This window comes from Chrysemys picta, chromosome 22 (assembly GCF_011386835.1).
Source record: "Chrysemys picta bellii isolate R12L10 chromosome 22, ASM1138683v2, whole genome shotgun sequence".
NCBI lineage: Eukaryota > Metazoa > Chordata > Testudines > Emydidae > Chrysemys > Chrysemys picta.
The window spans coordinates 22,458,823-22,486,527 of NC_088812.1; the positions used below are offsets into that span (position 1 = coordinate 22,458,823).

The 27,705-nt window shown below is 58.0% G+C and overlaps 1 protein-coding gene across 1 annotated transcript; it reads right to left on the reverse strand.

Moving 5' to 3' along the window:
• Positions 1-543: 543 nt before the first annotated feature.
• Positions 544-27,420, reverse strand: PCP2 (Purkinje cell protein 2). The gene is made up of 6 exons (XM_065576324.1): positions 26,776-27,420; positions 24,266-24,328; positions 22,708-22,884; positions 6,152-6,275; positions 4,862-5,025; positions 544-663 (listed from the first exon to the last, which is right to left on the reverse strand). The coding sequence occupies exons 1-6, from the start codon at positions 26,971-26,973 to the stop codon at positions 658-660; spliced, it is 732 nt and encodes a 243-aa protein (XP_065432396.1). The 5' UTR covers positions 26,974-27,420; the 3' UTR covers positions 544-657.
• Between the last annotated feature and the right edge of the window lie 285 nt (positions 27,421-27,705).

The window sequence follows — 27,705 nt, forward strand, 5'->3', positions numbered from 1 at the left end:
TGTGCGTGTACCTCACGTGTATGTACATGTGTGAGACCCCACTGCACTGCTACCCCTATGTGTGTGTGCCCCTGTGCGTGTATCTCACATGTATGTACTTGTGTGACAGCCCACTGCACTGATACCCCCGTGTGTGTGTGCCCCTGTGCGTATACCTCACGTGTGTGTACATGTGTGAGACCCCACTGCACTGATACCCCTATGTGTGTGTGTGCCCCTGTGCGTGTATCTCACATGTATGTACGTGTGTGAGAGCCCACTGCACTGATACCCCCCCCCCATGTGTGTGCCCCCCAGTCCTTTCCCAGGTTGCCTTGTGCCCTCTCCCTGCTGTCCCGCTGGCTCCTGCAGTTCCATCCCTGTACATCTGTGCCAGTCCAGGATCGCGGGGCACATCCAGCACTGTCTGTCTCCTCCCCACATCCCGGGTGAGAGTCCCCTTCCTCTCCCTCTGCCCCCTACTTCCTCCCCCACCCCCCCACCTTAGTGCACGATTGGTCCCTGGGGCACCCCGAAATGGACACAGACCAGCGGGAAACCAGCCAGGCCTTTATTGGGGCACTGGGGTTGTACAGAGTGGGCAGGGCAGGTGCTGCAGGGCACGGGTGCTAGCGCGGCCATCAGGCATGTCGGCTCCTCCCCCCGCCATGGGGGCGCTCACTTCTGCAAAGAGGAAGAGACGGCGTTGGGTGCGGGGAGCGAGGATGGACCCTGGTCAGGCCCCCCCCGGCCTCACTCAAGCTCTCCTGCACACATGCGCATGAAGCTTCTTCCCGGAGGCAAGGGCTGGATCGGCACTGGGCCCCTTCCCTCACTCTGTGTATCCCCCCTCTGCTATGTGCCCCCACCGGAGTGTGCCCACACATGTGATATTGCCCCCCCATTTACAGGGCACCCTGCCCCCCCAGGTATAATTCATAGCTTCTAAGGCCAGAAGGGACACTGTGATCCTGTAGCCTGACCCTATTATCACACAGGTTCTGCCACTTCCCAGCATGAATTCCTGTTTGAAGCAGGGCAGATCTGTTAGAAAAACTTCTCATCTTGATTTTAAAAGGGCCAGTGCTGGGAAATCCTGGGAAACTGATCCAGTGGTTCCCGCCCCCCTAAGAGTGGGGCGCAGCCTGTCTCTAGCTGCCTGGCTTTCCTGTCAATTTCATGGCAGCATGGAGCCGTGAAATTGACAAGACAGCCAGCCGCCAATGTAAATAGCGCAGTGTCTGCACCAACATAAGCCCTGCGACATAAGCCCTGCGCCTCTCGTGGAGGTGGAGTTGTTCTGTCGGCGGAGCAGGGCACTTACAGCGCTGGGACAAGTCTGTAGTGTGGACACTGATAGAGTGAGGTTGACGAACGCTGCCTTACATGACCTGTGTAGTGTAGACCAGGCCTTCTAGACAGTGAAGAAGTCACTCCTTAACCTCTTTGGGAAGCTAAATGGATCAAGCTCCTTGAGTCCATCGCTATACGGGGTTCTGAATCCATTCAGCTGTTTCTTCTCTGCCCCCTCTCAACAGCCGTCAGTGGTGGGCACCAGAGCTGGACACAGGATTCCAGCAGGGTTGTACCAGTGCCAAAGACAGAGATGAAACAACCTCTCTGCTCCTACTCGAGATTCCCCATTGATGCAGCCCATTAGCTCTTTAGGCCCCAGCATCCCCCGGGGGCTCATGTTCAGCTAATGATCCACCCCCCCCCATCTTTTCCAGAGTCACTGCTTCCCAGGATAGAGCCCACTCCTGTAAATAAGGCCTCGGTGCTTTGGTCCTACATATTGTGATGTGTGCACTCCCCCCATTCCTTCCCTGTCCCCCATCATCCTGGGTCTGTGCGCTGCTGCCCCCCACTGGATGCACTCCCACCTACACTCATGTCTGTGCCACCTTCTGTTGCCCTGCAGAGCACGAGGCTGCCCAGGGTCCAGTGCTTGGGGGCAGACCCAGTCCATCATCCCCTGCTGGCACCGGGACTGGAACGGGTGCGCCCTGGACACTCTAGCGCTGTTGCTGGGGACACCTCAGCTGCTAGGCGAGAGCTCCCCTCAGTCTCTGTGGATGGAGCCCCAGGCCAGCTCCCATCCCTGCCCCAGCCGCTGCCACAGGGACTGGAGCTGCTCCTGCTGGGGGAGGGGCGCTGAAGCTTCCCTGCTTTGGTCTGTCTCACTGGGCTGCTCCCCTTACAGCCCCTCCTCCCTGCACCCCAAACCGTTCCCCAGCCCCCAGGAGGTGCTCTTAGCCCCCCGAGTATGTGAGCATCACTCCGCCTCAGGGCCAGAGAGCATGGCTAGCGCCCCTACTTCCACTCTGTATGTTGCCCACCAGTGACCCCAGTTCCTGGTGGCCTCATGGCCTAAGCCCTGGACACAGTGCCAGCTCATGCATCCCGGAGAAGCCTCATGTAGATACATGGCACAGTCAGCAACCCCCACCCCCATGGCACAGCCAGCGAGGCCCCCCCAAGACACTCAGACGAAACTCCAGCCAGGCACATGAGAGAGAACGAGAGAGAGAGAGTTAGTTGTGTTAATTCACATGCAGGCGAGGACAAGTGATGCTCGGCGGGGGGAAGGGGGAGAACGTGGAGACACAGACACAGATATTAGTCACAAGCCAGACACAGGGCTGGTAGAGAAGCCACAACAAGACAGAGACCGGGAGGGATGGCAGAGGACCCCAGGGGGGATCCTGGCCACAGATACTGCTCCGCTCTGTGGGTAAGGGAATTGCCAGCTGGCCGGGGGGGGGGGGGGGGGGCGTTCCCTGCCCCACTGATGCCATGTTTGGATTGCCGGACTCCCCCTGGGCTGTAGCCTGGGCTCTCCACTCAGCTCTGACCAGGCAAGTGAGACTGGCCCAGAGGGTTTAAGGAGTGGAAGGTGTGTGGTACTTAGGGGCAGGACTCCTGGGTTCTATCCCCCGACCCCAGCTCTGAGGGGCAGGACTCCTGGGCTCTATCCCCAGCTCTGGGAGGGGCGTGGGATCTAGTGGAAACAACGGGGAGCTAGGACTCCTGGGTTCTATCCCTGGTTCTGCAAGGGAATGTCTGTCCCCCCCAGGGATCTTGATGGCCTGCTGCTGCTCAGAGGCATGTCATTGCAGCCAATCACCACCAGAGGGCAGCAGACACCGACTGAAATGCCCCATTCCCCCAGGCCAGGCTGTCATCACGGGGAAGGGCCCTGTCCCCCTCCTCCCCCCATGCTACCTCTACGTGGTGTGGCTGGGCAGCACCAACCTTCCTTGTCCCCCCTGGCCAGAGACCAGCCCTGGGCTGCCTGCTCCTTCTGACTGAACCAGCTGGGACACCACACAGCAGCTCTTGGGGGATGCTTGAAACAGAGAGGTCAAGTGAGGGGACAGGACTCCGGGAGTCTAACCTCAGCTCTGGGTGGGTAGTGGGGTCTAGTGGGTTGCAGCAGGGGAGCTGGGAGCCAGGACTCCTGGGTTCTATCCCTGGCGCTCTTATGGAATCACTCTGACTTTGAGCCAGACCTTTCTGCTCTCCATGACTCAGTTTCCCCATCTGCAAAGTGGGGCTAGCAACCCCTACAGCTGCCAGTTAACAAGCTGGCTATTATACTGCAGAGACCGCCTTGGGCGGGGTCTGCTCCAGCAGAGAGGGTGCAAAGCTCCACTTAATTCTGGTCAAAAAATTGCTCCAAATGGGCCTGGTTGAAGATGGAGGCCTTGGGGAGGGGGAGGCTATGGGCCGGTATCTGCTAGGTGAGCAGAGGTTGCCTGTCGCTGGGGAGGGGACCAGCCCTGATGGGCCATGGGTGGGGCTGGGGTGTAGCCGCTCCAAGGGAATTTAGATGATTGCCAGTGAAGAAGCCCCAGACAGACAGGAGCCCTTGTTGTGTGCTACATCAGCCAATCAGCTTTGAGAGTTGGCCATTGGTGGTCTGCTAGTGGCTGCCTAGGTAGCCTGGGTTGGGTTCTGATAGGGTGAGTGAAGGTGGGGCGGGGAGTGGACGCGGGGCTGGGGGTGGTGGTGGAAGGGACACGAGGCAGTACATGTGGGGGGGGCACCGACATGGCTGAAGGGGGAGCGAGTTGGCATGGGGTGGTGGTGGCCACCAGCCACTTTCCCCTGGCACTGGGGCCCTGAGCCTGACACCCAGTGGAGCCAATGGGCACCGCGCACTGGCTCCCCTCTGGGGGGCTTTGGATCAGGCCCCATCCCCCAGGGAGCCGGGTCCTTTCAGTCCCCGCGTTGCTGAATCGGGGTGGAGGAGAGCCCCCTACCAGGGCGAGGAGCCCCGGGGCTGGGGACTGCACAGGCAGGATGGGGCCAGGAGAGGAGACGGGCATTCAGCGTGGGGGATTTTGGCTCCGCTCACCCCTCTAGCTCCCTCAGCCTGGGTGGGCTCCCAGCGCCGGCGGGCAGCGGAGCCTGGTTCTCTCGCTCGTCTGGGCCAGACCTGGTACATCCTGACCCTGTGTGGCCTGGCTCAGGGGCTAGTCCCACAGGGCGCGGGGCGGGGGGGATGGGAGGGCCTTAGCTATGAGTGGTGAAATCATAGTTCAGTTCTGCGGGGCCTCCCACACAGGGCTGCCCCCACCCTGCTGTGCACTCCCCTCGCTGTCCTCTCCTGTCATACGACGCTCTAACACCAACACTGCCCCCTCCTGGATGCCCTCAGGACTACATGTGCAATATGTCGCCCTAGGGGCGTTCCTGGCACTGCCACACCCAATGGCTTTGCTCCCTTTACCCAGGCAATGCCCTGAGTCCCTCCCTCCATGCTGCCCTGCCCATGGCTTAGCTGGTCAGGTGCACAGCCCCAGTGCCTGCCCATGGTGCCGCGGGGCACACGCAGGCAGAGAGCTCCCCTATCCCCGCACAGCTGCCCTGCTCTCACCTTGGTGGGCCCAGAGGCCGGCTTGCTGGGGGCGTTGCGGTCGGTGTTCTGGAAGCCTGGGAGGTAGTTGAAGCTGACGCGCTGGTCGTCCATCCGCCGGCTCTGCGTGTGTGCCAGCATATCCAGGAAACTGTCCATCTCCGGCGGGGGGCTGGGGCTGTCCTCTGTGGGCGGGGCAGATGCAGGCGTGAGGGAAAGGCTGGGCAGCTCCCAGAAGAGGCCATGATGCTAGGCCCATTTCCCTCCCCTTCAGGACATGGCCATGGGGCCCTCCAACACTGCCTCCCGCCTGCCACCACCACAACTCTGACTATGCCCCTCCAGGCCCGCAGTCCCACCCCTACACTTACAGAGTAAACTTCCCAGTTTTCAAGCCCCAGTGCTGGATTCCTCAGTTTCCTGTACCAGGGAGTTCCACAGGCCATCCCCCCCTTCAGGGACCCATGTTGTCCTAGGGCTTAGCTACATTTGCAGATGTAGAGCACTTTGGGTTAAACCAGCCTTCGGAGAGCACAGTAGGGAAAGTGCCGCAGTCTGTCCACATTGACAGCTTCAAGTGCACTGACGTGGCCATATTTGCAGCGGCATTGGGAGCGGTGCATTGTGGGCAGCTATCCCAGGGTTCAAGTGGCTGCAACATGCTTTTCAAATGCGGAGGGTGGGGGGGGGGAGTGTGACAGGGAGTGTGTTGTGTGTATGTGGGGGGAGAGGGTGGGATTGTGGGGTGCTAAGTGTGTGTCAGCACACTATCTTGTAAGGTGAGACCCCCCTCCCCCTCCGCCTCTCTCTCACTCACGGATCAGAGAAGCAGAGACGCAGCCGGCTGTCAGAAACTGAGCTTCGAAAAGGCACTTCCGCATTCCTGCAGCCCAGTTCACAACAATGAGAGGAGTGGCCACTTGACTTAAGGGGATTATGGGCCTTTCTGGAGGTCAATCAGAGCGCAGTAATGCAACTCCTCGTCCACACTGACGCTGGGGCGTCTCACCCAATACGCATCAGACATTAATCCTCTGGCCAAGGTGGAGTACCAGGAGCGCTCCAGCCAGGGAGTCCGAGCGCTCTCCGTGCCTGGCCAGTGTGGATGGAGAGTAAGGCAGAGTGCTCTGGGAGGCTTTATTGCAGTATAACCTGCAAGTGTAGCCAAGTCCCTAGAGATGAGCAGTCCTTGCTGAACCTATTCCCACCCCCATAGCCACGTCTGCTGCTGGGCGAGTGGGCAGGCATAGGGACAGAAGCTGTGACCTCTGGCTCTAACCCCCCCTGCCCCAGCTCCCCGCCAGGACTCACGCTTCTCCGGGTCAGCACCGCTCTTGCCATGCACGATCTGGATGTTGCAGCGCTGCTCGTCCATGCGCCCGCCCTGCACGTGGGTCAGCAGGTTGAAGAAGCCTTCCTGCTCTGGGGAGGCCGACTGTGAGGGGAGAGGAGGGGGCGGGTGAGATGGGTGTGGGGGAGAGATGTCCCCCAGTGACACACTGCCCCGAGCCTTCCTGCTGTGAGACCCTGCCCTGGGCACAGGCTGCCCCCTGAGAATGTCTCCTGTACAGCACCCCCTGGAGCCCCAGGCCCCAACATTCAGCCCCTCTGCGGAGCTCAGGCACCGTCACCAACACTAGGGGTGCTCACAGGCCCACAAGGGACTCTAGCAGGGACCTAGCCCAGCAGCAGCTCCCCCTCCCTCAGCAAGGATACAACCCCTGTAAGGCTTCAGACCCTCCCCAGGCCGTCTCCCACCAGGGCCTCATCCTCCACCCTCCCTCCCTTGCCTGGACCAAGGCCCCTCCAAACAACAGCCACTGAAGCCATCAGAGCAATCTGCGTCACAACTGAACTGGGAGACGCCCCCAGCCCACACAGTGTTGGGGGATCACAACCTCCCAGACCCCCTCTCAGAGCCTGGACAGTGGCTGTAGGTGGGGCGTCCCCCATCCCACCCCAGAGCGCTGCCTCTGCCTCCCCCGTCTCCCAAGGCAAAGCAAGCAGGTTCTGTTCCCTCCCCCTGGGCACAGAGCGAAGGCCCCAGCCGGGCACAGCCCCTCCTGCCCCTCCACCTCCAACATTTTAGCTAATTTTAGTTAATTTCCAGGCACTCGGTGGGTTGCTAATCCAGCCTCTGCCTATGGCAGTGCTCACCCCCGGCTGGTGATGCAGGACAGGGCTTCGCACCGAACCGTGGCTTGGGCCCAGCAGATCACATGGAGTCAGGCGACTACGGCTGTGCCCACGAGCTATTCAAGGGGCTTTGCCCGGGTCCCTGCCTGCTGGGATCAGGGCCCTGCCCCATGCTGGGATTTCTAGGGGACCCTCGCCATGGTGTCCGGCACCAACAGGGTGTCGAGGCCAGAGCAGGAGAGTTCTGTAAAGGGGGTTCAGCCCCCAAATGAAGGGAAGAGCTCGGCTCCAAGTGGGTAGCGCTGGCTGAGGGACCTCTGGGGTGCCAGCAACGGGCACCCAGGATTGGGCAAGGCAGGGAGCAGCCGCCAGCCCCGGCGAGGTGCGAGGAGCCTCATCCCGCCTGCTTGGATCTTGGCCTCCCTGCCTCTCCCAGGCCAGCTAGTGTGGCTGTTGCTGCCAACGTGTTTCCCCCCCCATCCCACTGCCCACCCACCTGCCTCACCCCCTGGTGCTGCAGCCTTCGGCCCGCCTCCTCCCTCCACAGCCAGCCCTGCCACCCCTTGTGCTGCCAGTCGCAACACACTCACTCCAGCTGTGCCCGCCCACCCTCCCCAACAATCCTGAGTGGCGCTCAACCCCTTGTTCGCCCGCCCCCCAGGGCTCCCCGCTGCGCTGCCCCAATGCAAGCCTGTGTCGTGCGGGTCGAGGCGGGGGTTATGATCTCCACTAGCTGTTTGGTGCCCAACTCTCCTCGTCCTTCCCTCCCAGGCTCTGCCCCTTCAGCCCTGCTCTGATCGCGTCTCGTCAGCCCCGCCTTTGCTCTGCCAATGGCCATCTCCATTGCATGCCCCTCTGCTGCTCGCTCCCATGCTGCCCCTTGGGCACGGAACCCTCCAGTCATCTACAAAGCCCCCCCCCCCCCCAGCCCAATCCCTCCATGGGCCTGGGCCACCTCCCAGCCAGCGTCAGCCGGCCCAGCCCCATGGAGCCCCTCCGCTAAGGAGCAGGCCCATTCACGGCCTCTCTGCTAGAGAAGTTTCCCAGGGTGAGTTTGCACCCCCGACTGGGGCGTGGGGGAGGGTAAAATGCCATAGACAGTATAATAGCCTGCAACTGCTGCTGCCAACTTAATGGAGTTGCTCCTTTTGCTCATGTGCAGTGGAGTTGAAGGGTGTGAGTTCAAACCTTGCTGGGGAGGAGGAGCTGGTGCTATGATACCTTCAGTATACTGCTGAAACTATTGCAAGGCATGTGCGCCTAAAGCTAATGGGGGTGGGGGTGTGTCTCTTAACCTTTAGGGGGCTTGTCCTCCAGCTTCTCTCTCCAACCAGAAGGGCTAGAACCAGCCGTTGCTTTTTAACCAGAAGCTGCAAGTCTCCTGTCAACCCTGCAGTTCCCCTGACTCCAGGAGCTGGAGCATGAGAAGCTCCAAATACCACGTGCCTCACCACAGAGTTGGCTGCGTCGGTCTCAGCCCTTCGGGGCTGGCCCTGGCTTTGGTTCAGTGTCCTGCAAGCCTCCCCTGGCTGGGGCCGTAGGTGCAGGGAATAAGATGGCAGCTGTTGACTGGCACCCGGAATCACCCAGCACCCGTGTGGCACTAGAAGGGGAGGAAAAGCCCAGATCTAACTGCAGAGCATTAGCCAAGGTGGGCTGGGGCCAATAGTCCTGGCTCCCAGCCCTCCCTGCTCTGACCACTAGCTAGCGGTGCCTTTCTCTATGGTGTCTGGAGTCTCTGGGCAGGATAGCTGGAACAGGGAGCAGAGCTGGGGGGCCTGGCCCCCAGGAGGTCATGTTTGGGTGATGACTGGTGCTCGGGGGACAGGGGCTGCCATTGGCTTGGCCAGCCCAGCGCTGCCCCAAGGGTGGGGGAGAAGGTCCATGCCTGCCCTTGGGGGAGGGACCACCACGAACACCCAATCCCACCCCCGCCTGCTCACAACCTGCCTCAGATCCCCTCCCCCATCCAGCCCATGTGCAGACCCCCAGGCTCCGAACCCTGCCCCATTAGGCGGGGGCCCAGAAGAGAGAATCGCAGGCCCAATTTCACCCTAACGAGGTGCCAGTTCCTTTGTGTTTCCAACCCTCCCACCCCTTGCCCTGACCCCCTGGGTACGCCTGGTCTGTGCTCACACGCCCAGCACGCAGCACCAGTGCCCATTGGCCCAGTGCCAGGGCATGGCGCACAGCACAACCCCCTCAGGTACGGGCCTCTCCCTCTTGAGCTCTCCTTTGACCTGCCTCCACTTTGCCCAAAGCTTTACAGTAATGAGGGGCCCAGCCTGGAATCCAATATCGTAAGGGGGGGTCACGCTGCAGCTGGGCAGAGGGGCTCCCACCCTGCTCCCCACCCCCATAGTGCCCCAGCGTTATTTGCTGCCCTTTCCATCGCTGCCCCCCAGCACTTTCCCTTCCACTCGACATCCCACCGCTGCCTGCCTGGGTCTTGCTCCCATGCTCGGGGTCTCCCCAATCACCAGGTTTGAGATCCTTCCCCCAGGGCAGACTGGCAAAGGGGTGTGGCTCCCCTGCAGGTATCATCTGGGCACGCCTCATCATGTCGCAGGGGGCCTGGCGGGGCATTGGTGGCACCTTGGTCTCTCCTGTTCTCTGCCTGTGGCACACAGCAGCTTAGTCTCCTGAGGGCTGAAATGCTTTAGCTGAACTGGAGTGGTTGGGCTCAACAGAGGGCGGGCTGGTGGCCCGTTCTATTCAGGAGGTCAGGGTAGCTGATCTAATCATTCCTTCTGGCCTCAACCTCTGCGAAAGTATCTGCTGCTTTGGCTTCTTACTGTTCTTGCGCATAATATTGGTGTGTAGATGCACCGAAGAAACATGCGTTTGCGTTTGGTGCTCTGCATTTCCCAGCACTATCATTCTCTTTGGCAATGTAGCCACGGAACTGGAGACCCCTCGGGGTTTGGTTGGGGTGTTGTTAGGTGGGTGTGCGTTGCCATGCTGGGATTTTAGTTGTCTGGCTGTCCTCACCCATCGCTAGAGACTGACGCAGCCCTGGCCAGCCACAGGCACGCAGAACCGGCTGGGAGATGAAGCGAGACAAATTGAGACATGAAACAAGGCACCATTTGTTAATAGTGTGAGTGAGATTCGCCCAAGACCTGCTCTATTAACTAATTAATGCAGGCGAGTCCTAGGGCCTGTGCTATATGGGGGCGGGGGGCAGACTAGATGGTCACAATGGTTCCTTCTGGTCTTGGAATCTAGGACTGTTGGGAGTTACAAGGTTTCTCAAAGGACTCACTGGTGGGTTCTGGTTTCTTTCCTGCCAGGTTTTGAGCTTTTAGGCCCATTTGCAAGCACTGATGGCTAGAAACGGCCTGTATAATTTTTTGGATGAAAACAGAGCCTTTGATGGACTCACGGGCCTCCTGGAGCTGGGGACTTCAGAGAAACACCAAATATCCCGAGACTCGGGACAAAGCCAGGTGAACTGGTGACAGCTGATGGAGGAAAGGACCAAGCAGCATTTGCCGAGGTTTTGCTTTTTTTGGTCTCCCTGTTTTCCTTCTGCATCCCACGGGCCAGAGAGCCTTGCCCAGTGATCGCTGCACCATGCCCATACCCAGGGCCGGCGCAAACCGTTAGGGCTCTAACATTTGGGGGGCAGCGACCGCGGCGGCCGGATCTTCAGCCGCCCCAGTCGTCGTCAGTATTTCGGGGGCAGGACCTTCCACCGCCTCTGTCGGGGGCAGCATTTCAGGGGCGGGACCTTCTGCCGCCTCTGTTGGGGGCAGCATTTCGGGGGCGGGACCTTCAGCCGCCCCAGTCGTCGGCGGTGGCATTTCGGGGGTGGGACCTTCCACCGCCTTTGTCGGGGACAGCATTTCGGGGGCGGGACTTTCCGCTGCCTCTGTTGGGGGCAGCATTTCGCGGGTGGGACCTTCTGCCGCCTCTGTTGGGGGCGGCATTTTGGGGGTGGGACCTTCCGCCGCCTCTGTTGGGGGCAGCATTTCAGGGGTGGGACCTTCCGCCGCCTCTGTTGGGGGCGGCATTTTGGGGGTGGGACCTTCTGCTGCCTAGGGCGGCAAAAAAGCTGGCGGCGCTCCTGCCCAGAGCTTCCACTTGAGCTGGAGCCGATTTTTGCAAATGACACCCCGTCTCGACATGAAGCCTTCGGGGGAAGGAGACGCCGCCACATCCCTGGGCCAGTTGCTCCCCTGGTTGTTTCCCGGCACCATGGCCAGTTAGTGCTGAATTTGTCTTGCTTTAGCTTCCAGCCATCAGATCCTGTTCTGCCCTTTTCTGCTGGATTGAAGGGCCCCGGCTGCCGGAAAGCACCTCTCCCTGGAGTCGCGTGTAGCCCGGGTCCGGTCACCTCCGAGCCGTCTCTTGGAGAAATGGAATGGACTGAGCTCTGTTAGTCCCCCATGCCAGGGCAGGCTTCCCAGGCCTTGAATCTCTAGTCTGAGCCCTTGCCAATCCATCACCCTCCTTCAGGCCCGGTCTACACTGCAGACCTGTATCGGGATAGCTGCATCACTCGGGGGTGTAAAAATCCACCCCCCTGAGCGACGTCGTGACACCGAGCTAAGTCCCTGTGTAGCCAGCGCTATGTCGGCCACTCGGGGAGGTGGATTAACAACGCCGGCGGGAGCTCTCTCTCCAGTCCAGCGCCTTCGTTAAAGCAGTGCATCAGCGCAGCTGCAGCAGCCTTGCCCTCAGTATCCAGTGATGGTCTCAGTGCCATAGACAGAGGTAACCCCCTACCCCCGCTGCTACTGAGATCCCTCTGCTTAGCCACAGCAGGACGGCATTAGCCCTCTTAGCCATGGTTCCCACCATGACCCCCTAGTCCCTGTCAGCACTTCCCTAGCCTTTAATTGTGACCTACATTCTCCTCCTAGATGCATGACCTTGCATTTGGCTGCATTAAAGGCTCGTCGTTCACAAGCCCAGCTTACCAAGTGACCCAGAGCGCTTGGTATAACTGACCTGACCGCGCCGCAGTCTGTGGGTCAGAGGCAAACGTTACTAGCCAGGAGAGAGACATTGACTAGCATGGGGCTGAGATCACAGCCCTGCCACTAGAAACACCAGGCCCCATTTGCAATTACTTGTTGAGACTGATCAGGGATTTTTTAATCCATTTAAGAAGGGCTGAACTGGTTTTGTATATTACAAATGCAAATAATCCCACTGTGCTGGCCTGCAGGGGAGAGGTGGTTGTGCAGCCGAGCTGATGGATCTGATCTACAGTAATATGACTGAGCTCTTGTCAGCCATAGCTCTTAATGCACTTTACAAAGGAGGGCAGCAGCATTATCCCTATTGTACAGATGGGGAAACTGAGGCACAGACAGGGCCGGCTGTAGGTTTTTTGCTGCCCCAAGCAAAAAAAATTGTGGCTGCCCCCCCGTCCCAGCCCTGGGCTCCTCGCCGCACTCCCCTGCTGCCCCAGCCCTGGGCTCTCCCCCCCACCCACACCCCCTGCCGCCCCAGCTCTGGGCTCTCTCCCACCCCCACCTGCACCCTCCTTCTGCCGCAGCCCTGAGTCACTGGTAACTCACTCCCAGGGCGGGTCATTCAGCAGGAATTTTGGAGGTGCACAGAACACAGACAGGATTGGTTCCCATATGGTTACAGAACTGCAGTAAAGTGCAACAATTTTCAGCTTGTGTGATTGGAGGATATCTGGATGCATATTATAAGACTCTCCTACATAAATGAGGAAAAGTTGAGGTGCCTTTATTATTCTTTTGTTCCATTCTTTGTTTCTATGGGGAATTTGCCAATGCAATATCACTGTCTTCCTTTTAAACAAACAAACAAACAAACAAACAAACAAAGCAATGGCTGTTGAAAATAGCAATTCCAGTCCTAATAACCACTGGGAAGCATTTCTTGCTCAGTTTATTCTACTTTTTCTACAGCAAGTTACAGTGGATCAGTATATTTGATTTGGGAGAAATGAAGTAACAGCTGCCCAAACTGAGCTTGAGCACTCCTGAATTTTGAGGTGTTCAAATCTGGAAGGCAGGTGCTGGCGGGGGGGGGGGTCTGAGTGGCACGGTAAAAGGGCTGGGGGGTTGAATGGGGTGGAGGTTCAGGGGGGCTCTCAGGGGCAGGGAGAAGGGGGAGATAGATGGGTCAGGGGTTTGGGGGGGCAGTTAAGGGACAGGCAGCAGTTGGATAGGCATGGGAGTCCCGGGGGTTTGTCAGGGGACAGGTAGGGGGTGGAGTCCTAGGGGGGAAGTTGGGGGGTTTCAGGAGGGGTCAGTTGGGGACAAGGAGAAGGGAGGCTTAGATAGGGGGTGGAATCCCAAGGGGCAGTTAGGGGCAGGGGTCCCAGGAGGGGGCAATCAGGGGACAAGGAGCAGCGGCGCTTAGATAGGGGGTGGAGTCTGGGGGGCAGTTAGGGGCAGGGGTCCCGGGAGGGGGTGATCAGGGGACAGGAAGCGGGGGGGGGGGGTTGGATGGGTTGGGGTTTCTGTGGGGGGCAGTCGGAGGGAGTGGATGGTGGCAAGGTGGGGCTACCCTCCCTCCCTGTGGAGTGTCCTATTTTTTAATGTTAAAATATGGTATCCCTAGTCACAGTGCAGCTCTCCATTCATAGCAGGCTGCAGCATGAGGTCTCAGCTACCTCATGCCCTCTCCCTCTTTCCTGTTGGTAGTGGCCAAGGGAATGCTGGGAAATGTAGTTCTTTCCCTGCTCCAGGGCTGGCTCTATAGGCAGGGAGCTAACCAAGGAACTACAGCTCCCAGGGCCCCCTGTTGGTTCTCAGCTCCCATGCTGGATCCCTGCCGCCCCTGCAAATGGGCTGCCCCAAGCACGTGATTGCTTTGCTGGTGCCTAGAGCCGCCCCTGGGCACAGAGCAGTGGCGTGTCTGGGCCAGGGTTACTGAGGAGGCCACTGGCCAAATCACTGAGTCCCAGTAAACTGCTATATCCCCTGCACCAAACTGCTCTATCCCAGATTCCCAGATGGACACTGGCCGACCACACAACGGTAGAGTTTGCAATTGGTGGGAAATCTCCAGCCCAGTGATCTATTTGCATATTTCTAAAAACACAAAAAGCCCAGCTCCTTAATGGGACTTAGGCGCCTAACTCCCACTGATTTCAATTAGGCACCTAAACCCCTTTGATTTGAATGAGGCACCTAAGTCCCTTTGAGGATCGGGGGCCCAGGCGCCTCCTACTTCACCCAGCCAAAGTCAGCATTCTGTTACAAGCCATGCCTGCAGTGAGGCTGTCCTGGTGCCCGCCTCACCCTGTCACCGCTGCTGCTTCCGCCACAACCTCCCACCCCCATCTTGGTGCAAAGTACCCTGGGAAGTCTCCAGCGCCCCGGGGGGGTTGGCGCATGAGCCAGTGACACCCACCACCCTTCTCTAGAGCGAGTGTGTAGCACCCGCCCCGGGCTGCGCTGGGGAGTGGGGCTGTGCAGCGGCTGGAGGGTCACCCGGCCGCACCAGGTGTCTGTGTCGTGGCATTAGATGGTCTGACCCCTGCACCACACCAGTGTGAGATTTTCCTGGCCTTGCTTGCTGGGCCTCAGGAACGGAACGGGCCAGGAACGGGTTGCCAGCAGGGAAGGGACAGAGGTCAGGAGGGGTCATCTCTGCCCCAACCCCCCCCCCAGTCTATTGGGGTTGGGCGAGGGGTTCGCTGTGGACCAGCTCTTTCTGCCTTCAGGGAGTTTGGGGGTGAGGGACGGATGGGGGCAAACAGCACTACAGTCTCTGCCCGGGGTCTAGTCAGAAACGGGAGCTCCTGGAAATCTCGGAAGAGAGCCCCAGTCCCATGGGGGGAGCCCCAGGCCCACTGGGACACCAAGGCTCTGGCCTTTCAGGGAAGCACCCCAAATCTGGGGAAATTCCCCATCCTCTGACCTCCGAGCCTTCCAGGGACCCGAGATGTGGGAGAGGAGGGGGCTGGGCAGTGATAGATGGTGTCTCTGCCCCCACAGACCAGCAGCTCAGAGGCAAAGGGGAGGGAGGTGGGGGCGGGAAAGAGGAGTTGCCAGATGTCCTGAGGGTGACCAGATGTCCCGATTTTATAAGGACAGTCCCGATGTTTGGGGCTTTTTCTTATATAGGCTCTTATTACCCTCACCCCCATCCCAATTTTTCACACTTGCTGTCTGGTCACCTCAAGGTCAGGCTGGGGCTCCCCAGAAGGCCCAGCCCCCAAGACCATGCTCAGGCACCAGGTATTCAAGTCCCAGGCGAGGCATGAAGGGACCCAGGGCCTGTGGACCAGAGGGGAGTGACTGATGGCAGGGCCGGCTTTAAGCCGATTCGGCCGATTCCCCGAAATGGGGCCCTGCGCCTAAGAGGGCCCCGCAACGTCCGGGGCTGCCTGCGGAGCGGGGGGGCGGAAAAAAAGCCACATCCTGCTTCTCCCCCCTCCCTCCAGCACTTGCGCCACCATACAGCTGATCAGTGCAAGCCTGGGAGGAAGGGGTGAGGAGGAGGAATGCGGCGTGCTTGGGGAAGACGCGGGGCCAGGGCGGGGATTTGGGGAGGGATCCAATGGGGCAGTGAAGGGGCGGGGCTGGGGGTGGGGCCAGGGCGGGGATTTGGGGAGGGATCCAATGGGGGCAGGGAGGGGGCGGAGTCAGGGCGGGGGCGGGGTGGAGTTGGGGGGCGCGAGACAATTCGCGTCCCAGCATGGGGCCCCCACCTGCTAAAGCCGGCCCTGACCGGTGGGGAGCAGCCATCAGGTGGCACAGGCAGCAAGGTCCTGTCCCCAGCCAGGACGCGGGGGGACGAACTGAGGGGACAGAGCCACCGGGAGGGATCAGCCCTGGGGCTTGGGAGGTGCTGCACCGCACAGGCCAGGGAATTGAGGGATTATGGCTCCGTATCGGAGTGAGAAAGGCGTTAGAGACTGAGCACGGGAAGCCCTGCCTTGTGTTATGCAGTGATGTTTGCACCAGACACCTGAGCCTCGACTCCCTCTAAAGACAATGGGACCAAAATCCACAACTGATGTAAATCGGCATCACTCCATCTGTGTCAATCTCCCGCACAGAACTCAACGGAGTGAAACCGACTTACACCAGCTGGGGATCTGACCTCACTGACTCCAATGGAGCGAGGCCGGTTCACATCAGCGGGGGCCTGGCCTGAGATATTTGTCTCACACAGGGCAGGTCAGAGCAGGCTGATTTCTCTGCAGATTGAAGTGACTCAGACAAAGGGCTCCTGAATTCAGATCCCCTATGGGACGTGCCAACACAGCTCCCCCCTCACCACCTATCCAGCCCCTGCCAGGAGGGCTGAACCCGGGCACTGGGGGGTCACAGCTGATTCCAGCCGACTTCCCGCCCTATCTGCATTACACTTGATGGTGTTGCCAGGGGAATGCCAGTCCCATGGGCTCACTGCAGGAGCTCACAGGGCCAGGGAGCCCAGGCCGGGGCGGCCAGATGGACAGATCTCCCTGTAGTGGGGGAGATCCCCATGTGATCCAGGCCCCGGCAACCTTGGCAGCAGGCTGAGAAGTGCCAGCTTGCCTGGTGTCTGATAATGTCCTTGGGGTGACGTGCTCCCACGTCCCTGCCACAGGCGGGCAGCCTCACTCCCCACCATGGAGGAGTATCCCAGTAGGGCTAGAGCCGGGAGCCTCGCCTGGAGTGAAACTCAGCGGTTGGCTGTGTGAAAGTGAAATGAATTATACTAAAGAAATAGAAGAAATTAAAGAATGCTGTATGTACCTTTAAGTAGAAATTAGAAATGCTGCAAGCCAGGTGTGCAGGAAAGCAGACATTAACTGCTTAACTTGCCACTTAAGGGCAATTGGTGAAGCATTAGTCTTAGATTGATAAGAGTTAACAAGGAAGCAGGATATGCATATTGTGCTCCATGCATATTTTACAGTTTTGCTCTCTCTGTCCTTTTGTTTAGTTTGCACCTTTTTATCTGTATAAATAAGACTGTTTGAATCTTGCATGGTGGCTCACACTATCTGATTGTATTAGCAGAGCGCTGTGCTAATAAACAGAGGTTTCAGAGTAGCAGCCGTGTTAGTCTGTATCCGCAAAAAGAAGAACAGGAGGACTTGTGGCACCTTAGAGAGCTTATGCTCTAATAAATTTGTTAGTCTCTAAGGTGCCACAAGTCCTCCTGTTCTTCTAATAAACAGAGTGGTCTTGACAAAATTGTGAGTCCTGATTCTAACTTTGACAGCTGCCAGGTGGCTGTGAGCGCTCCACTCTTTGATCACTAGGGATTTGCCTCCTGCCACACCTCATGGCTGATCTGCGCCCCTGGGGAGCTGAGAGCTGGGCAGCGTACCCTGAGGAGTTGGCACGGAGCCATGCCAGCAGCTACACGTCTCCCGGCCACTCACTCCCCCACCCCCCCATCAGCCGTAGTGCTCGACTCCCCCGAGCTCTGATGCTGGAGCACTCACACAGTGATTGCGTGACACCGAGGGATCCACGGGCACAGACACAGACTGGAGACAGAGAGCGCAGAGTGTCAGGGCAGGTCAATCGAGAGGTGGTAAGGAAAGAAATGGGGGAATTGGGCAGCCTGGGAGCAAGATCCTGCCCCACAATCACTCCCCCCGGTCCCACCGTGTGCAATGCCTGCTACTAACCAATACACATGGCGCTGCCCTGAGCACAGGCTGGGGACCAGAACCACAGTGCAACCCTCTGCTCTGCATCATCCTTTCCCTCATGTTGGGATGGCTTGGCCCCAGATAGGAGTCGAGTGCCATAGCTCCAGGAATCCTTGGCAGTTAGGCCTGTACGCTGACTATTAGACCCTGCTGCCCCCTAGGGCCTGCCCTGAGTCCTTGGGCTGCCCTGTCAGCCCCATGGACCCCTGGCCTCGGGCCTTTTGCCCCACAGGGTCAGTGCCCTACACCGTCCTCACCCTTGCGCTTTCAGCCCTGTGAGGTGGTGGGGCCTGTATGCAAATTGCCCTGGGCGGAGGGCTCAGATCAACAGCTCCTGGGGACTCCCCAGTTGTGCTCCATCCCCAGTGACCCCTGTATTATAACCTACCAGGCACCAGTGCCCACAGCCATGGGCAGCACCAGCTGCAGCCCCTACCCGGACCTGACAGGAGGGCAGGTCAGATGTCCTGGATGGGCTGAGATGCCCAACAAGGCCAATGTGCCGATCGTAACAGACCAGCTCATAACAAGACACTCCAGGAAGTTTTTGAAGAGTGTTGGGGACAATTTCCTGGTGCAAGTGCTGAAGGAACCAACTAGGGGCCGTGCTCCTCTTGACCAGCTGCTCACAAACAGGGAAGAATTGGTAGGGGAAGTAGAAGTGGGTGGCAACCTGGGCAGCAGTGACCATGAGATGGTTGAGTTCAGGATCCTGACAAAAGGAAGAAAGGAGAGCAGCAGAATACAGACCCTGGGCTTCAGAAAAACAGACTTTGACTCCCTTAGGGAACTAATGTGCAGGATCCCCTGGGAAGCTAATACCAGGGGGCAAGGAGTCCAAGCTGTATTTTAAAGAAGCCTTTTTGAGGGCACAGGAACAAACCATCCCGATGTGCAGAAAGAATAGCAAATATGGCAGGCGACCAGCTTGGCTAAACAGTGAAATCTTCGGTGAGCTTAAACACAAACAGGAAGCTTTCAAGAAGTGGAAGCTTAGACAGATGACTAGGGAGGAGTATAAAAATATTGCTCGAGCATGCAGGGGTGTAATCAGGAAGGCCAAAGAACAGTTGGAGTTTCAGCGAGCAAGGGATGTGAAGGGTAAAAAGAAGGGTTTCTACAGGTATGTTAGCAACAAGAAGAAGGTCAGGGAAAGTGTGGGACCATTACTGAATGGGGGAGGCAACCTAGTGACAGATGATGTGGAAAAATCTGAAGTACTCCATGCTTTTTTTGCCACGGTCTTCACAGACAAGGTCAGCTCCCAAACTGCGGCATTGGGCAGCATAGTATGGAGAGGAGGTGAGCAGCCCTCAGTGGTGAAAGAACAGGTTAAGGACTATTTAGAAAAGCTGGACATGCACAAGTCCCTGGGTCCAGATCTAATCCATCCAAGGGTGCTGAGGGAGTTGGCTGATGTGATTGCAGAGCCATTGGCCATTATCTTTGAAAACTCATGGCGATTGGGGGAAGTCCCGGATGATTGGAAAAAGGCAAATATAGTGCCCAGCTTTAAAAAGGGAAGAAGGAGAATCTGGGAAACTATAGACCGATCAGCCTCACTTCAGTCCCTGGCAAAATCATGGAGCAAGTCCTCAAGGATACCATTTTGAAAGCATTTGGAAGAGAGGAAGATAATCAGGAACAGTCAACATGGATTCACCAAGGGCATGTCATGCCTGACCAACCTAATAGCCTTCTATGATGAGATAACTGGCTCTGTGGATATGGGGAAAGCGGTGGACATGATATACCTTGACTTTAGCAAAGTTTTTGATATGGTCTCCCACAATATTCTTGCCAGCAAGTTAAAGAAGTATTTGGATGAATGGACTATACGGTGGATAGAAAGCTGGCTAGATCGTCGGGCTCAACAGGTAGTGATCAATGGTTGGATGTCTAGTTGGCAGCCAGTATCAAGTGGAATGCCCCAGAGAAGGGTAAAGGTGGGGGGCCCTAGAGTGTGCAGGTAACAGCACAGATGGGCCTAGCGCAGGCAGAGGTGGGCATGGGGCCAGCACAGCTGGGCATGGCGCGGCAACATGTCCCATACACTATAAACATTTTCTCCTTGTTAATCTCTCAAATGCTCCCCAACAATCCTCCTTTCCAACCCCTTCCCCTCATCTCCAGCCAGCTCCTTCTCCTGGACCTCAACCGCCCCCCTGGCACTCCTCTGAGCCCGCCTGCTCAGACCCGAACCCTTGGAGCCCCCTCTGCTGACCAATCTAGTCCCTGGACCCCCAGGCCAAGGGGGTGCTCGAGCCCCCTGGAGCCTCCCAGAGGGACAGGGTGCTGGACTGCCCAGAACCCCACAGTGGGAGGGGGGTTTGGGTGCCTCCTAAAGCCCCCCAGGGAGGCTGGCGTCCATGCCATCACCCCCTGGGGAGTAGGGATGGTCCCTCACTCACCCCACTGGATGGGTTGGAGGCCGGTGATGTCTCCTTTTTCTCCTCCTCCTCGGCTTTGGCTTCTACCGTGGTCATCCTGAGCCTGGCGCTGCTGCCAACCAGTGCCCCAAACTCTGTGCTGACAGCTCCTCGACCCACAGCCACTTCTCACTCCCAACGTGAGTGTCCAGAGAGCCCTCCTCGGTGCCGTGCCCTGCCCCTGCCTGTGCTCACCACAACAGCCCCAGGTGCCCGTCGGCGTTAGCGATTTATAGAGAGCTCCTGCTCCCCTCCCCCGGACGGCCCGGTGCCACCCCCCGGCCTTCCCTCCCCCACAGTCTTGCTCTGCCCACCCGGATCCAAATCCATATTTTAATAAACAGGCATCCAATCTGCTCGTCCATCAGATCCCTGTAATCTGCATAAAGATTATCCCGGATAATTGTCTCAAAAAAGCCACCCGCGCGCTTCGTTAGCATACGTGAGTGCGCGCGGGGGTGGGGGAGACAGTGTGTGCGCGCGTGTGAGCCAGCTGCTGGGGTGGCTGGCCAGGGTCGGTGCCCCCAGACCAGAGGGGCACCAAACCCCCCGCCACGTCCAGAACTGGCACCAGCCTCCCGCTTTGCGCAGAACCAGCACGAGATCCCTCCCACTCTGACCCAGCCCACAACCAGCCCCACACTCTGACCCAACTCAGGCCCCAGAACCAGCCCCACACTCTGACCCAGCCCCAGAACCAGCTCCACACCCTGACCCAGTGCAGACCCCAGCCCCACACTCTGACCCAGCCCAGGCCCCACAACCAGCCCCACACTCTGACCCAGCCCCACAACCAACCCCACACTCTGACCCAGCCCAGGCCGCAGAACCAGTCCCACACTCTGACCCAGCCCCACAACCAGCCCCACGCTCTGACCCAGCCCCACAACCAGCCCCACACCCTCACCCAATACAGACCCCAGCCCCACACTCTGACCCAGCCCAGGCCCCAGAACCAGCCCCACACTCTGACCCAGCCCCAAAACCAGCCCCACACCTTGACCCAGCGCAGACACCAGCCCCACACTCTGACCCAGCCCAGGCCCCAGAACCAGCTCCACACTCTGACCCAGCCCCAAAACCAGCCCCACACCCTGACCCAGTACAGACCCCAGCCCCACACTCTGACTCAGCCCAGGCCCCACAACCAGCCCCAGACTCTGACCCAGCCCAGGCCCCAGAATCAGAACCAGTCCCACACTCTGACCCAGCCCCACAACCAGCCCCAGCCCTTCCAGAAGAAGACTAGCCTCTCCAGTCAGAACCAGCGCCCCTCCCCCATGCCGGTGTCAGGCCCCACACTCAGAACCAGCACCCCGGCTCTGCCCCAGCGCCAGACCCACCTCTTTGACCGGACACCGCAGTGGCTTCTTGGGAGAGTGAGGCACCATTGGACCCCTGCTGAGAACTAGCCCTGGGTTCCCCGCTCGGTTCCAGTACCGGGTCCGAGAGCCGAGGGGACCGCGGTGGCACCAGGCCCCCCCCCTGCTCGGAGCCAGCTGCTCCCAGCCCCTGGCCCGGCTCCGGACGAGCGGGGAAGACTCTCTCCTCCCGTGGCACTCAGGGCACCCCCTACACATCATGGCAGCCCCAGCCTGCCCCTGCCTCCCCCCAGCTGGGGAGAACTGGCCATGCCTGGGGAGAGAGGCTGTGGGGGCTGCTGCCCTGGGGGGCCAGGGGAGCAACAGGGGAGGAGGGAAGAGGAGAGGAGTAGCCCATGACAGGGCAGGACAGCAGCCAGCAGCGTCAGAACCAAAACACTGCCCTACTCCCCGTCTGAAGGGGCAGGGGCTGATGGCTGGTATCCCCCAAAGGCCAGCCTGAGGCTACAAACAGCACCACTGAGAACACAGCTGGACCTCCACCCCTGCCCATGCATGCTCCATGCCACCCCAACCATGGCAGAGTGACATTGTCCTGTGAAAAGGGGAGTGGGGTCTCGTGCGGGTGGGCCTGGAAGCCAGGACTCCTGGATTCTAGCCCCAGCTCTGGAAGGGGAGTGGGGGGGGGGGGGGGCTGGGTGTCAGGACTCCTGAGTTCTATTCCCAGCTTTGCTTCTTCAGACAAATCACTGATTCCAGAGCCTTTGGTCCCGAGTGTGTGAAAGGGGGAAGGGCTGCAGACTGGCATTGCGGGGGGCTGGATGGGGGTGGCATTGTGGGGGAGAATGGGGGGCATTGTGGTGGGGGGGTGAAGGTCACAGGAGCGACTCTTCTAGGTGTTGGAGGACAGCGAGGGTGGGTGGGAGTCAGGAATGTGTGGGTGTTTCTCCTTCCTCCACCACCCTGGCTGGGAATTGGGACCCACCTGGTTTGTTCTGGCTGTGGGGTTAGCTGGCAGCCGGGGTAGCAGCTGGAAATGAGTCCCCCTGAGGCCCTGGGATGTCAGGAGATTAACCCAGCTCAGAGTGGGGGCCCTGGCACTATTTCACAGCACGTCAGGGGTGGGGGGCTCCTGGGAATCCTGGCCTCCGAGAACAGGCCAGGAGCTGGGGGATGCTGGCTGTCTCCAAGGGAAATCCCCATATGGGGGGTGGGAGTGGGAAGGAGGCAGAGAGCTTTGTGGGGCAGAGGGACGGCTGCCCCAGCATGGTGCCCAGGAGCCCTGGGGGGGCACACACCCGGGACAGCTCTGAGCAGACTCACAACATGGGAGGGGCCCAGGGCGGGGTCACACCTTGAGGGAGTCTGGAGGGGGTCACACACCTGGGGAGGCGCCCGGATGGCGCTGGCTTTGGCATACTGGGCGCTGGCATCCTGGTCGTCCAGGAAGGTGGTGGGCAGGCTCTGGTAGCGCCGGCCTGGCAAGGCGAGGACACGGAGCGAGCACAGGAGTTGCCCACGAGGGCGCCGCAGCCCCCCTGGCCTGCTCCTCTTCAGCTGCTGGGGAGGGACACAGAGAACAGTGGGGTCAGGGGAGCAAGGTTGGGGGTGGGGCTCCTGGGCATCGGGGCTGGGGAGCTGTTGTACTTAAAGTACTGCACAGGATCTTTTCAGGGGGAATAAGGCAGAACGCCACATTTATTAGTAATACATGTATTCATTAACACTGTATTATATGCATATAATATATTACACTTACACTCACACACACACACAAATCCACTCCGTCTTGTTGTTACCAATTAGTTGCTCCCCTTAACTTCACTGGCCAGGTGAGTTAGATGGGGGAGGGGGTGGAGCCGGGCTTCTGCCGATCCGGATCGATGCTCCCATGTTGACAAGACGAGACCCGGGGTCCTCTGCAAGACACCTCACTTTTATAGCAGCTTTCCTCTTATGCAAATCTATACCAGATTCAAACTCTGTGTCTGTGTCCATTGGTCCTTTGTGCTGCTTTCTTTTGAGTGTTGTCCCAATGCTGCAAAGAGGGTGTTTCCAAAAGAAGGTGCTCGCTTCTAACCCCCGAGGCCGTCAGTATGTCTGCTTGTCTTTAATGAGCCCACTTGACACGTTTTATTGTTCTTGGCTCTGGCTCCCAGCCCCTCTCCAACAGTTGAGGCTGTCTGGAGGTGCTGCTTTCCATGCCTTGCTCATCCACACCTCATTCATTCAACAGGGCAATTGATTAAGAGTGGTGGGGGGGAGAGCTCTTGTTCTACTGCTAGCAAAAAGAATTTTTTCTTCTATCTTATTCTATCCTGAAGGGCTATAATATTATACCAAGGGCAATGCAAAGTTTCTAAATGAGGCTTTGATACAAAGTTCCATGAAAACAGAGGTCACACGTGGGTAGACCCACCACAAGGTTATATGAAGAGGCACAATGTAAAGTCATATGAAAATTATCAGAGATTTATCTACAGAGCACAGTCCACTCCCCACCCTGCCCCTCAGCCCCTGAGACCTCGTCCTGTGCCCCCTGCGATCCTGCCCCTCAGCCCCTGTGACCCTGTCCTGTGCCCCCTCCCCACCCTGCGATCCTGCCCCCAGCCCGTGACCCTGTCCTGTGTCCCCTCCCCACTCTGCAGCCCTGCCCCCAGCCCCTGTGATCATGTTCTGTGCCCCCTCCCCACCCTGTGTCCCTGCCCCTCCAGCCACAATGACCCGCCCCAGCCCCCACCCCACTCGGACACTGTACTCCACTGTCCACCTAACCCCCTCTCCCATGACTCTGCCCCCTGTTGCCTCCACCTAACCCAGTACCTCTATACCTACTGCCCCCACCCCCATACCCACCCTGTGCCCTCACACCCTGGTGCCCTACCCGGGATTTCTGCCCAGCCTGGTTTCCCCCAGCATCTTGACCCCGCACTTCTCCTACCTGGGCAGACATGGCCCTGCGGTGCCACGAGAGGGGGATGGTGCCACGGACAGCAGGTCCCACCTGGGGTGAGGGGAATACAGTGAGGTACTGCCTGGTCCTGCTGAGAATCTCCCCTGGTTCCCACCCCATTGTTATACACCCCTCCCAGCACTGATGCCAACATCAGGGCCCTGGGGCAGAGTGGAAGCTAGAACCAGGTTCTCTGGCACTGGGTGTTCCCTTGGTAATGCTCCCCCAGGGGGAGGTGCCCTAGTGCCAGCAGATCTGCCCCCTGAGGATGATCTCTAGCAGGGAGAGCCTGGGCAGACCCCCAGGGCCGGGGGCAGGTCTGGGGGGAAGGGAGTCTGGGTTGGCAGGGACAGATTAGAAAGGGGGGTTGGTGGGCTCTGGGCCTGGCATCTTGAGGGAGGCTCCATGGGACAAAGAGCAGCATGACTAGCACCCCCTTCTGGCTGAGCTCAGCACACACAGGCTAAATGGGGTCACAGATTGTAAGGCCAGAAGGGACCATTTGCACGTTGCAGGCCACAAGTGACCTGGGCCCCCTGCTGCAGACCCCCCACCAGGGTCCCTGCCAGTCTGACTTCGGGGGAAATTCCTTCCCAACCTCAAATCTGGCAAGTTAGACTCTGAGCACATGGGCAAGACCCAGCGGCCAGACCCCTGGGAAAGAATTCTCTGTACTAAGTCAAAGCCCCAACCCCCCCCATCTAGTGTCCCACCTCTGGCCGTTGGAGATATTTGCTGGTAGCAGTCGCAGATCAGTGGGGTGACCATCTGTCCCGTTTTGGCCAGGACAGTCCCCTTTTTAAGCTCTGGACATCCCATTTTTACTTCTGGAAATATGGTTACCCCACCGATCGGCTCCATGTTATCTTAGGCAAACTTCTCATCCCACCTCCTCCAGCAACGTCTCAAGCTCAGTCTTGAAGCCAATTAGGTTTTTTGCCCCCACGGCTCCCCGTGGGCGGCTGCTCCAAAATTTCCCTCCTCTGATGGTTAGAAACCTTCATCTAATTCAAGCCTAAACTCATTGATGGGCAGTTTATATGCATTTGTTCTTGGGTCCACATTGGCCCTTAATTTAAATAACTCCTCCCCCTCCCCAGTATTTATCCCTCTGATGTATTCCTAGAGCGCAATCAGATCTCCCTTCAGCCTTTGTGTGGTTAGGCTGCACAAGCCAAGCTCTTTGAGTCTCCTCTCACAAGGTCGGTTTTCCATTCCTTGGATCATCCTACTCACCCTTCTGTGCACCTGTTCCCGTTTGAATTCATCTTTGTTAAACATGGGAGACCAGAACTGCTCGCAGTGTTCCAGGTGAGGTCTCACCAGTGCCTTGTATAATGGTACCAACATGTCCCTGTCGCTACTGGAAATACCTCGCCTGATGCATCCTAGGACTGCATTAGCTTTTTCACAGCCGCATCATATTGAGAGCTCATAGTCATCCAGTGATCAGCCAATACACCCCCAGGTCTTTCTCCTCCTCTGTCACTTCCAACCGATATGTCCCCAGCTTATAGCTAAAATTCTTGTTGTTAGTCCCTAAACACATGACCTTGCACTTTGCACTACTCAATTTCATCCCATTTCTATTACGCCAGTTTACAAGGTCATAGGGTGACCAGATAGCAAGGGTGAAAAATCGGGACAGGGGGTGAGGGGTAATAGGAGCCTGTGTAAGAGAAAGATCCCAAAATCGGGACTGTCCCTATAAAATCAGGACATCTGGTCACCCTACAAGGTCATCCAGCTCTTCTTGTGTGATATTCTGGTCCTTCTTGGTATTGGCAATACCTCCCAGCTTTCTGTCATCTGCAAATTTTATTAGCACTCTCCCACTTTTTGTGCCAAGGTCAGTAATAAAAATGTTAAATGAGATTGATCCTGAGACTGATCCCTGAGGAACTCGCCAGTAAACTTCCTTTAGCCTGAGAGTTCACCTTTCATTATGACCTGTTGCAGTCTCCCCTTTCATAGAATCATAGCAGATTAGGGTTGGAAGAGACCCTAGGAGGTCATCTAGTCCAACCCCCTGCTCAAAGCAGGACCAACACCAACTAAATCATCTCAGCCAGGGCTTTGTCAAGCTAGGCCCTAAAAACCAATAAGGGTGGAGATTCCACCACTTCCCTATGTAACCCATTCCAGTGCTTCACCACCCTCCTAATGAAATAGTGTTTCCTAATATCCAACCTAGACCTCCCTCACTGCAACTTGAGACCATTGCTTCTTGTTCTGTCATCTGCCACCACTGAGAACAGCCGAGCTCCATCCTCTTTGGAACCCCAACTCAGGTAGTTGAAGGCTGCTATCAAATCCCCCCTCACTCTTCTCTTCTGCAGACTAAATACCCACAGTTCCCTCAGTCTCTCTCCATAAGTCATGTGCCCCAGCTCCCTAATCATTTTCATTGCCCTTCGCTGGACTCTCTCCAATTTGTCCACATCCTTTCTGTAGTGGGGGGCCCAAAACTGGACGTAATATTCCAGATGTGGCCTAACCAGTGCTGAATACAGGGGAATAATCAATTCCTTCGATCTGCTGGCAATGCTCCTACGAATGCAGCCCAATATGCTGTTAGCCTTTTTGGCAACAAGGGCACACTGCTGACTCATATCCAGCTTCTCGTCCACTGTAACCCCCAGGTCCTTTTCTGCAGATCCTTTCCACCAGTTCCTTATCCACTTTTCAATTCTCATATTAAACCATCTTCTCCAATTGAACTAATAATTTCCCATGTGGAATTGTATCAAATGCCTCACTGACATCCAGGTAGATTAGATCATTGGTTCTCAAACTGGGTGTCGTTACCTCTCGGGGGTTTGCGACCCGGTTATGTGGGGGGTCACGAGCCCCGACCCCAGCATGCAGCTGCAAGTTGCGAGCCCCGACCCCTGCGCCAGGCTGTGAGCCCTGATCACGACGCATGGCTGTGAACCCCGACCCCTGTGTGGAGCTGCGGGGCTACGAGCCCCAACCTGGGCGCACGGCTGTGAGTCCCGACTCCGAACCCTGCGCCGGGCTGTGAGCCCCGACCCTAACCCTGGCCAGGAGCGGGGCTGCATCCCCGAGTCCGACTGCCATGTGGGGTTGCGAGTCCTGACCCCAACCAGGAGCGGGGCTGTGAGCCCTGAGCATCTAGGAGCCCCAACCCCTGTACTGGGGTTGTCAGGCGGAGCCCGGCTATGTTGAGAGTTATCAGTCGGGAGCACACACAGGGTTGTCAGCCCCAAGCCCCGCCACTCGCTGTGTTTTAGTCTTAATTTAAAAACAGTGGGAAAAGGTCAATTCATTTTAAGCAATAGGTTTTAAATTTAGTATTTAACGTAGTGTTAAATATCAAAAATGTGTTTTTTAATGTTTAAGTGGGGGTCTCACTCAGAGGCTTGGTGTTCGAAAGGGGTCACCAATACAAAAAGTTTGAGAACCAC